Raw genomic sequence first — 12,154 nt, forward strand, 5'->3', positions numbered from 1 at the left:
CATATAATAGTTACACTCAACACGTTTATGCCCTGAAACGAATATGTCAATATGTTTGTGACTAAACGTAAAGTGTATGCTATGGCACTTTCATGGAGCCAACCACAATAAACGATGCCTAATAGTTTGCTGCGAAATATTGAATGTTTGTGGCTAACAAAAATATTTTTAAATTTCGCATTGTGTTATTTTTTTTTTAATTATTTAAACACTTTGACTATGTTATTGAAAGGAATTTTGAATGTAAAATCTCTGAACCACTTGATGTTGATCCTTAAAAATAATACGTGAAGGGGTTTTCAATTGAGGTGCGTGGTGCTTTCGGGTTTTTACTATTTGTTAACTTTTATTGTTGTTTGTACTTACTGAAGATCCTTTGCGATCGGAACATCCACCCAGACAATTGGTTGATTTATGGTGTTGTGGATGGCCACTATGATGGGTATGAGGGCCACCCGATGATGGTGGTCGATATGTAACACTGTGCAATACTTCCTTACTATCTTTACCCGAATCTGGCGTAACAGTGGTATCCTCATCATACTTTTTTTTGTGTGACGACAATCGTAATCATTTTGTGATTTTTTGTTTGTTTTTCAATGAACGATTTCGTTTGGTTTAGTTTTGTTTTTTTTTGACACATTTGGGTGTTACGATTGGTTTGTTTTTTTGTTCGATTTGATTCGAGTTGTAGGAGGAGAGGTTAGTATTAACGAATGGCCAATGAAATTTAAATACAAAATGATTATGTCAAACATCATGAAGGCAATATTGTTTGTTTAATTAAATGTAATATCATTAAATTTAATGGATTGTCGAGAGATGCTTTTAAAAGCTTTTCTTTTTTCGGGGTCATGGACTAAATGTTAATCACTAAACTATTACTATGGGTTGTACTTAAAAAAAATGTCAATAAGTGCCTGGCAAGCATGGGAAGAAATGTATGTGGCGAATTTGACCTAAAAACGAGTCATTTATCAAAACAAATATTTAGCGAATATGTGTTAAGTGTGCAAGTAACATTTAAAAGCAAGCTGAAAATGCTTTACAACTACAAGCGGTTGAACATGTGTTTAAAAAAAACTTTATAACACAATTAAATTATCGTGCTTTTAAACATTTATGACATTTAAAAATGTTTTTATTTATGCTGTATTAAAATCGCAATGATTTAATGTGTATAGAAAAACCATTCTATTTTAATCTAATTAAAATTGTAATGTTTTTATTCCGTTTACCATTGAATGACAAAGTTAGGAAATTATATATATTTTAGACTGTCCCACGCTATAAATGAGAAATGGTTTTTTTTTATAATTTTTTTCGTTTTGGTATATACTAAATACCAAATATTATCTAACCCGATGCACAGTGGGTCAAACGGCGACAAAATTTCTACTTTCTATCTGTTGATCTGAGTGGTAAGAAATGTTTAAGGCATTTGTATAGGAAAGACTTTAAATCGAGATATCGGTCTATATGGTAGCTATATCCAAATCTGGACCGATTTGGGCCAAGTTGCAGAAAAATTTCGAAGAGCCTAACACAACTCACTGTCCCAAATTTCGGCGACATCGGACGATAAATGCGCCTTTTATGGGCCCAAAACCTTAAATCGGCGGATCGATCTATATGGCAGCTATATCCAAATCTGAATCGATCTATGCCATATTGCAGAAGTATGTCGAGGGGTTTAACTTAACTCACTGTCCCAAATTTCGGCGAAATCGGACAATAAATGCGCTTTTTATGACCCCAAAACCTTAAATCGAGAGATCGGTCTATATGGCAGCTATATTCAAATCATAACCGATCTGGGCCTAACTGAAGAAGGATGTCGAAAGGCCTAACACAACTCACTGTCCCAAATTTCGGCGACATCGGACAATAAATGCGCCTTTTATGAGCCCAAAACCTTAAATCGAGAGATCGGTCTATATGGCAGCTATATCCAAATCTGGATAGATCTAGGCCAAACTGAAGAAGAATGTCGAAAGGCCTAACACAACTCACTGTCCACAATTTTGGCAAAATCGGATCATAAATGCGCTTTTTATGGGCTTCAGACCCTTTATCGGCAGATCGGTCTATATGGTAGCTATACCTAAATATAGTCCGATCTGAACCCTATCTGGGTCCCATGTTGGGACGCCTAAAACTACTCACTGTTTTAAATTTCAGTGAAATTGGTTAAAAAATATAGCTTTTATCGGATTCAGACTCTTTATCGGGAGATCGGTCTATATGGTAGCTATATCTAAATATAGTACGATCTGAACTATATTTGGGTCGGATATTGGAATACTCAAGATTACCCACTGTTTGAAATTTCAGCGAAATCGGATAAAAAATAAAGCTTTTATGGGCTTCAGACCCGTTATCGGCAGATCGGTCTATATGGTAGCTATACCTAAATATAGTCCGATCTGAACCATATCTGGGTCCCATATTGGGAGGCCTAAAACTACTCACTGCTTCAAATCTCTGCAAAATCGGATACAAAATAAAGCTTTTATGGGCTTTAGACCCTTTATTAGCAGACCGGTCTATATGGTAGCTATATCTAAATATAGTCCGATATGAACCATATTTAGGTCGGATTTTTGGAGGCGTAAAACTACTCACTGTTTGAAATTTTAACGAAATCGGACAAAAAATAAAGCTTTTATGGGCTTCAGACCCTTTATCGGCAGATCGGTCTATATGGTAGCTATACCTAAATATAGTCCGATCTGAACCATATCTGGGTCCCATGTTGGGAGGCCTCAAACTACTCACTGTTTGAAATTTCAGCGAAATCGGATAATTAATAAAGCTTTTATGGGCTTCGGACCCTTTATCGGCAGATCAGTCTAAATAGCAGCTATATCCGGGAGTTTTTTCAAATAAGTAAGTTTCTCTGACGCACCCTGTAAATTTTAAACTGCTCATGCGACGGCAATGGTTGAAAAAACCATTGAAGTTTAATTACTTTTATCCTACTCAAATGTGACTTAAAGGGTCAAACAGAAAAAGCTTTAGCAAAGAAATAAAAAATTTCGAACTCTGGCATTAATTCTCAGCGTAACATCATAAGTTATCAACAGCAAGGTAAACAGATAAAACGTTATTTTAAAAATGCATGTATAAACTTTAAAAGGGTGTAACGAAAATTGGTGAATGTCGCATATGTGGAGGTCCTATTTGTATGGTATGAGCAATTTCTATGGTTCGTTAAACAAATAAATGCTACCAGAACTGTAGGATGGGGAGTATACTAAATGTGACCTATGAGGGTGGTCTCAAAAGTAGCCCACCGACTTAACAAAGACAAACAAAATTTCAGCGACGAAGAAAAAGATATGAGCTCTCTAGAGGCTTAAGAAGTATAATCGGGATATCGGCTTATAATGGAGCTACACCTATATATGGACATACATTAATATGAAGTATTTGTGCAAAATTTCTAGTGTTTAGCTTTAGTCTTTCGAAATTTAGCATGCTTTTCACAAACAGACAGACGGACGGACATGGCTATAACGCCTTAAAATGTCATGGTGATCAAGAGTATATATATTTTATGGGGCATTAGACCAATATTTCGATGTGTTACAAACGGAATGACTAGATAAGTATACCCCCATCCTAAGGTGGTGGGTATAAAAAAGCTATGAGGTGATCGAAAGACTGTTACAACACACTGCACAATTGCTATTGCTGTGTAACGAAAAAAAAAAATTCGCACTACTACCGCCATCTATATGTCAGATCGGCTACTTTTGATGAGATCCTACAGTGTATATATATTATACCCACAACCGAAGGATGGGGGTCCTATCCTTCGTCCTCCTGTCCTTCATCCTTCTGTCCTTCGTCGTCCTGTCCTTTGTCCTCCTCTCCTTCGTCCTCCTCTCCTTTGTCCTCCTGTCCTTCCTCCTGTCCTTCCTCCTGTTCGTCCTGTCATTCGTCCTCCTGTCCTTTGTCCTCCTGTCCTTTGTCCTCCTGTCCTTTGTCCTCCTGTCCTTTGTCCTCCTGTCCTTTGTCCTCCTGTCCTTCGTCCTCCTGTCCGTCCTTCGTCCTCCTTTTCGTCCTTCGTCCTCCTGTCCGTCCTTCGTCCCCCTGTCCGTCCTTCGTCCTCCTGTCCGTCCTTCGTCCTCCTGTCCGTCCTTCGTCCTCCTGTCCGTCCTTCATCCTCCTGTCCGTCCTTCGTCCTCTTGTCGATCCTTCGTCCTCCTGTCCGTCCTTCGACCTCCTTTTCGTCCTTCCTCTTCCTGTCTGTTCTTTGACCTTCTTTTCGTCCTTTGTCCTCCTTCGTATCCGTCCTTCGTGCTCCTGTCGGTCCTTCGTCCTCCTGTCCGTTCTACGTCCTCCTGTCCGTCCTTCTGTCCGTCCTTCTGTCCGTCCTCCTGTCCGTCCTCCTGTCCGTCCTTCTGTCCGTCCTCCTGTCCGTCCTCCTGTCCGTCCTCCTGTCCGTCCTCCTGTCCGTCCTCCTGTCCGTCCTCCTGTCCGTCCTCCTGTCCGTCCTCCTGTCCGTCCTCCTGTCCGTCCTCCTGTCCGTCCTCCTGTCCGTCCTCCTGTCCGTCCTCCTGTCCGTCCTCCTGTCCGTCCTCCTGTCCGTCCTCCTGTCCGTCCTCCTGTCCGTCCTCCTGTCCGTCCTCCTGTCCGTCCTCCTGTCCGTCCTCCTGTCCGTCCTCCTGTCCGTCCTCCTGTCCGTCCTCCTGTCCGTCCTCCTGTCCGTCCTCCTGTCCGTCCTCCTGTCCGTCCTCCTGTCCGTCCTCCTGTCCGTCCTCCTGTCCGTCCTCCTGTCCGTCCTCCTGTCCGTCCTCCTGTCCGTCCTCCTGTCCGTCCTCCTGTCCGTCCTCCTGTCCGTCCTCCTGTCCGTCCTCCTGTCCGTCCTCCTGTCCGTCCTCCTGTCCGTCCTCCTGTCCGTCCTCTTGTCCGTCCTCCTGTCCGTCCTCCTGTCCGTCCTCCTGTCCGTCCTCCTGTCCGTCCTCCTGTCCGTCCTCCTGTCCGTCCTCCTGTCCGTCCTCCTGTCCGTCCTCCTGTCCGTCCTCCTGTCCGTCCTCCTGTCCGTCCTCCTGTCCGTCCTCCTGTCCGTCCTCCTGTCCGTCCTCCTGTCCGTCCTCCTGTCCGTCCTCCTGTCCGTCCTCCTGTCCGTCCTCCTGTCCGTCCTCCTGTCCGTCCTCCTGTCCGTCCTCCTGTCCGTCCTCCTGTCCGTCCTCCTGTCCGTCCTCCTGTCCGTCCTCCTGTCCGTCCTTCGTCCTCCTGTCCGTTCTTCGTCCTCTTGTCCGTCCTTCGTCCTCCTGTCCATCCTTCGTCCTCCTGTCCGTCCTTCGTCCTCCTGTCCGTCCTTCGTCCTCCTGTCCGTCCTTCGTCCTCCTGTCCGTCCTTCGTTCTCCTGTCCGTCCTTCGTCCTCCTGTCCGTCCTTCGTCCTCCTGTCCGTCCTTCGTCCTCCTGTCCATCCTTCGTCCTCCTGTCCGTCCTTCGTCCTCCTGTCCGTCCTTCGTCCTCCTGTCCGTCCTTCATCCTCCTGTCCGTCCTCTTGTCCCCCTTCGTCCTCTTCTCCGTTCTTCTGTCCGTTTTTCTGTCCGTTCTTCTGTCCGTTCTTCGTCCTCCTGTCCGTCCTTCGTCCTTCTGTCTGTCGTCCTGTCCGTCCTTCTGTCTGTTCTTCTGTCCGTTCTTCTGTCCGTCCTTCTGTCCGTCCTTCTGTCTGTTCTTCTGTCCTTCCTTTTTTTCTGTCCGCGCTTCTGTGTGCCTTTCTGTCAATTATTTCCTGCACCCTTCTTTACGTCGTTCTATCCGTTATATCATCCGGAGAGAAGCTCTCCCTTCTTCTGTCTGTTCTTCTGTCCGTCCTTCTGTCTGTTCATTTGTCCCTTTTTCTGTCTGCGCTTCTGTATGCCCTCCTGTCAATTATTTCCTGCACCCTTCTGTACGTCGTTCTGTCCGTTATATCATCGGGAGAGAAGCTCTCCCTTCTTCTGTCGTTTTTCCTGTCCGTTCTTCTGTCATGCCTCCTTTCCGTCCAAGTGTTTGCCCTGCATCTGTTATTTCCTCCGTCCTGCCTTTCTGCATTTCCTTCCTTTAGTTCGTCTTTCTGTCTGTTTTTTCTTCTGTCCCTTTGTCCGTACTTCTGTCCGTTCTTCTGTCCGTTCTTTTGTTCATTCTTTTGTCGTTCTTCCTGTCAGTTCTTATATTCGCCCTGAGGGCTATTATTTCGTCCGTTCTCCTATCAACCCTTCTTTCCGCCCTTCCGTTCGTCCTCATGTTATTATATGGTCCGTCTTTCAGTCCATCCTTCTGTCCTTCTTTCTGCCCATCCTTCTATCCATTTTTCTGTGTGTTTTTCCGTCCATCCTTAAGTCCATCCTTAAGTAGGTCAAATCGGTTCATGTTTTAAGTCTTCTTGAGCCTCTGGAGTCCACAATTTTTATTTAATTTGTCTAAAATTTTGCATTATGACGACGAGTATGCTCTAAAACGGTCCTTAACCTAATGTAGCCCGCCTATTAAACGATCTCCCTTAATGCGCTTTTACTTGTTAAGCCTTTCTTTTTTCCATCCAAGTTATTATTTCGTTACATCCTCATAATATCTACTCACACATGCATAAGGATATGTGCGTATATGTTGACATAATTGATTTACAATGTTTTTCCATTACAATTGACACATTGATGTTGACAATCAATAACAACGGCAAACATAATAAAGAAAAAAAAAAGATTTTTTTAAAATGAAATCTCATCACTAGCCAAGTGAAACGCAGAGCATAAACAACAACAAACTTTAAAGAAAAACAAAAGAGGCACTGTAAAAAAAAAAAACTTTCCATAGGGCTCATGTACAGGGAAAAAAGTGTTCAGTAATGAAAAAAGAAAATGCATGCACACATACAAACACACTGGGAGTGTGTTTTAAACTCAACGTACATCAAATTAAAAGGACATGAAAGTGTTTTAAGTGTGCCATTGTCATAGGTTGGTTGGGGATTTTTTGTTGATAAAATATGCATAAATTCACAACATGTTAACACTAACGTTCAATTAATTAATTAATTAATGTTTTTTTGTTTTATTTTGGTTTTCTTGGTTTTTTCTTATTGAGTTTTTTTTTTTAATCGAAACATTTTAAACACAACAACAAGAACATTTATGAATGATTTTTGGTTTTTTTTTTTAATTTGAGAAACACACAGAACAAATGATGAAAGTACAACAGTAGTAGGAGTATTAGTAGTGATGGTGGTAAGAGGGACAGTTTTAGAGAGAGAGAGAGACAGAGAGCGAGAGAGAGAGAGCGAAAGTAGAAGGACGGACTCTTCAAAATATAGGCGAAGGCAAAGGACTCACTGCGTGCGTGTGCGTTATTATCAGTTAAAGTCCAATATAATGATGTACGTTTGTGGTTGTTGTTGCTTTTTTAACTGTAGTTGTTATTGTTCTTGTTGTTTTTGTAGTTGTGTGACTATTTGTGATGTTCAAAAGATTTCATTGTTCTATGTTTGCGCGAGTGTGTGCATGTGTGTGAGTGTGAAAGTGTTTAATTGAAATATTAAAATATTTCCCATTTAATTTCAAGTGTTTGGCTGTTGTGGCCATTTAAAGTGCCTCTCTTTCATTTCAGTTCAATGCAAATATGCATGACATTTAATTAGTCATCTCAATGAGAAGACGAGTGTTTTCAGGCTCTTGATAGGCCTATCTTTCATGTGGTCGATTTTGAACAGGTAAAGTAGTCAGTCAGTGTGTGTGTGTGTGTGCGTATGTGTGTGTGTGCATAGTTTAGTATGGTGTTGTGTTGTGTCGTGTCTGTTTGGAAAGTGATGTTAAGTGGTTGTTTCTTTGTCTGTCCTTACTCCCCCCCCCCCCGCCTATTAAGTTTGTCGGAGCTCTAAGGCGTTTATTACTAGTCCCTGCATGAGGTGGTGTATGGATGTTGGTGTATATGAGAGAATGTCAATGCTGTGCCATAAGTAAATCAATTACTCATCATCAAGACGATCAATTATGATAACACTCCCAGCCCCCCCGGGGAGAACTTTGCCCGTTTGACTGCTTTCTCTGAGTATGTGTGTGAAGGTGGGGTAAACTTAAGCGAGACAAAAAAGTTTATTTAACAAAATTTTTGTCATACTAGATGACTTTCTTTTCATTTCGAATTTAAAAGGAGAGAGAGTGAGAGAGAGAGGGAGAGCTTAACTTTTTTTTATTGGCGGGCTGAATTCATTGTTATAATGTTGCTGTACATTTCGTTGTTTTTGTTGTTGTTGCTGTTACTGTTGTATACATAAATTCAAGGAGACCTCTAATGTTTGCTAGTATAAAAATGTTTGCATGTCTGTGTGTTTCGATGTACATATACAGACAAACAATAATAATGTCGCTGACAAAGTATAAAATAATATTTGATTATAATTAAGGACATAAGAAAAACGAAAAGGCATAATAGAATAAATATTGATTATATATATCTGTACATAGTAGGCAAAGTAGAAGTATAGGAGACCATGACAAAGACATAGGCGAAGTAGACAAAAACAAAAAAACCAAATTGAAGTAGAGCAAAGTTCCATTAAAACTTATATTCAAAATCATCCGAAAATTCAAACAATTCGATAAATGTATTATGTATGATGATTGGACATTGGAAATGGACAAAAAAGAAAGTGAGGGCAGGAAGAAGAAGAAGAAGACGCATTAGCGAGTTGTAAAGATAGAGTAAAAAATCGAGACAGAGCTGTTCATAAGCATTTCTTGGTAGTAAAGTATAACAAAGTAGAAAATGTAGAAGATAATTTAAGAAAATTTTTCTTAAATCTCAGAGCATTTAACTAATAGAGAGTGAGTTATACGATCTAATTCTCTGAAGAGAAAATGTATGTCTCTACTGAAGAGGGGAAGAAAAATAAATAATGATGGCAAAAAATTATAAATCTTTTTGAAAACAAGTAAGAAGGCGTTAAGTTCGGCCGGGCCGAACTTTGGATACCCACCACCTCGGGTATATATGTGAACCACATTTCATCAAAATCCAGTGAAAAATGCATACCTTAGGCCCCATAGCAGCTCTATAGATATCATCCGATTTAGACCAAATGCTTATAACTACAAGTCATTGTTCAACCGAGAGATCGCTCTATATGGCAGCTATATCCAAATCTGGACCGATCTGAGCCAAATTGAAGACAAATATCGAAGGGCCCAACACAAGTCATTGTCCCAAATTTCGGCGACATCGGACAATAAATGCGCTTTTTATGAGCCCAAAACCTTAAATCGAAAGATCGGTCTATATGGCAGCTATATCCAAATCTGGACCGATCAGGGCCAAATAGAAGAAAGATATCGAAGGGCCTAAGGCAAATCACTGTCCCAAATTTCAGCAAAATCGGATAATAAATGTGGCTTTTATGGGCCTAAGACCATAAAACGGAGGATCGGTCTATATGGCAGCTATATCCAAATTTGGACCGATCTGGGCCAAATTGACGAAGAATGTCGAAGGGCTCAACGCAACTCACTGTCCCAAATTTCAGCAAAATCGGATAAAAAATGTGGCTTTTATGGGCCTAAGACCATAAAACGGAGGATCGGTCTATATGGCAGCTATATCCAAATTTGGACCGATCTGGACCAAATTGACGAAGGATGTTGAAGGGCCTAACGCAACTCACTGTCCCAAATTTCAGCAAAATCGGATAATAAATGTGGCTTTTATGGGCCTAAGACCATAAATCGGAAGATCGGTCTATATGGCAGCTATATCCAAATCTGAACCGATCTGGGCCAAATTGACGAGGAATGTTGAAGGGCCTAACACAACTCACTGTGCCAAATTTCAATCAAATCGGATATAAAATGTGGCTTTTATGGGCCTAAGACCCTAAATCTGAGGATCGGTCTATATGGCAGCTATATCCAAATTTGGACCGATCTGAGCCAAATTGACGAAGGATGTCGAAGGGCCCAACGCAACTCACTGTCCCAAATTTCAGCAAAATCGGATAATAAATGTGGCTTTTATGGGCCTAAGACCCTAAATAGGCGGATCGGTCTATATGGGGGCTATATCAAGATATAGTCCGATATAGCCCATCTTCGAACTTAACCTGCTTATGGACAAAAAAAGAATCTATGCAAAATTTCAGCTCAATATCTCTATTTTTAAAGACTGTAGCGTGATTTCAACAGACAGACGGACAGACGGACAGACGGACGGACATGTCTAGATCGTCTTAGATTTTCACGCTGATCAAGAATATATATACTTTATAGGGTCGGAAATGGATATTTCGATGTGTTGCAAACGGAATGACAAAATGAATATACCCCCATCCTTCGGTGGTGGGTATAATATTAGTTTTAAAATATTAATCAACTCAATTTAAGACGTTATCAACATGATATTATCAATGTTTATTATAGCTTAAATATTTGGTTACCCAAAAAGTAATTGCTGATTTTTCATATAGTCGGCGTTGACAAATTTTTTCACAGCTTGTGACTCTATAATTGCATTTTTTCTTCTGTCAGCTATCAGCTGTTACTTTTAGCTTGCTTTAGAAAAAAAGTGTAAAAAAAAGTATATTTTATTAAAGTTCATTCTAAGTTTTATAAAAATGCATTTACTTTCTTTTAAAAAATCCGCAATTACTTTTTGGGCAACCAATATTTATACCATACACCACTTTAGTATAATATAGTGAATTTGTTTGTAATACCCAAAAGGAAGAGAGATAGACCCATTGAAAAGTATACCGATCGACTCAAAATCACTTTCTGATTCGAGTTAGCTATGTCTGTCTGTCCGTCCGTCTGTCCATGTTAATTTGTGTACAAAGTACAGCTTGCACTTTTCATCGTCTTAAAATTTGGAACAAGTATCTTTTTTGGCCTATTGAAATTGGAAAAAATCGGTTCATATTTGGGTATAGCTCCCATATATATGTTCGTCCGATTTTCAGTAATAATGCAATAAAATAGTCATTTGTTAACCGATTATCTCGAAATTTGGCACGAAGGAGTTTTTTACGTCTCCCGACATTACTGGTGAATTTCATGGAAATCGGTTCAGATTTAGATATAGCTCTCATATATATATATCGCCCGATTTTAACTTCTAGAGCCACTGCAAGCGCATTTATGGACCAATCTTCCCAAAATATGGCACAGCGCTTTCCTCGACGACTACCACAATATACATAGAGTTTGGTCAAAATCGGTTCAGATCTGGATATAGCTCCCATATATATGTTCGTCCGATTTTCAGTAATAATGCAATAAAATTGTCATTAACCGATTCTCTCGAAAGTCGGCAGGAGGGATTTTCTCTTGACTCTCAATATTGCTGGTGAATTTTATGGAAATCGGTTCAGATTTAGATATAGCTCTCATATATATTATATATCGCCCGATTTTAACTTCTAGAGTCACAGCAATCGCATTTATTGATCCATCTTGCCAACATTTTGCAAAAACCTTTTCTTGACGACTGCCACAGTATCTGAGGAGTTTGCGCGAAATCGGTTCAGATTTAGATATAGGTCTCATATATATGTTTGCCCGATTTTGAGAAATATTGTAAAAAAATGGGATCTTTTGTTATCCGATTCTGTCGAAATTTTGCAATAAGGATTTTCTTATAACTCTTAATACTACTGGTGAATTTCATGGAAATCGGTTCAGATTTAGATATAGCTGTCATATATATATATATCGCCAGATTTCCACCCCAAGAGCCATTGCAAGCGCATTGTTTGACCAATCTTGCCAATATTTTGCACAACGCTTTCCTCGACGACTACCACATTATCTGAGAAGTTTGCTCGAAATCGGTTTAGAATAAGATATAGCTCCCATATATATGTTCGTTAGATTTTGGGTAATTTGCAACAATGTTGTCATTTGTCAACCGTAGTTATTACAGTTTGAACATATTTGCTCGAAATTTGATAGGAATTGTTTAATAACCCATCTTAAAACATCGGCCGAAATCCATCAAAATTGCTTCAGAATTGGATATATAGCTTCCACATTGTACTTATAGGGTAGGTGTGGGGTATTTTACAGTCGGCACCGTCCGACTTTTGCCCTTCCTTACTGGTTAGTAATACTGCAATAATTTGGCCATTTCTTAACCGATCCATACAAAGTTTTACACAAGGTTTTCTCT

The 12,154-nt window shown here is 40.4% G+C and overlaps 1 protein-coding gene across 4 annotated transcripts in view; it reads right to left on the bottom strand.

Moving 5' to 3' along the window:
* The window catches only part of LOC106086502 (potassium channel subfamily T member 1), a 692,064-nt gene that overhangs the window by 16,586 nt on the left and 663,324 nt on the right, over positions 1-12,154 (bottom strand). The window contains exon 23 of one of the 4 annotated variants that reach the window (XM_059370099.1): positions 367-543. The exons of the other annotated variants lie outside the window; for them this stretch is intronic. Coding sequence (XP_059226082.1) covers positions 367-543 — 177 coding nt within the window. The remainder of the gene's footprint in view (positions 1-366; positions 544-12,154) is intronic. 4 annotated transcript variants of the gene reach the window in all.

The sequence above is a fragment of the Stomoxys calcitrans genome, chromosome 5 (assembly GCF_963082655.1).
Source record: "Stomoxys calcitrans chromosome 5, idStoCalc2.1, whole genome shotgun sequence".
Classification (NCBI taxonomy): Eukaryota; Metazoa; Arthropoda; class Insecta; order Diptera; family Muscidae; genus Stomoxys; species Stomoxys calcitrans.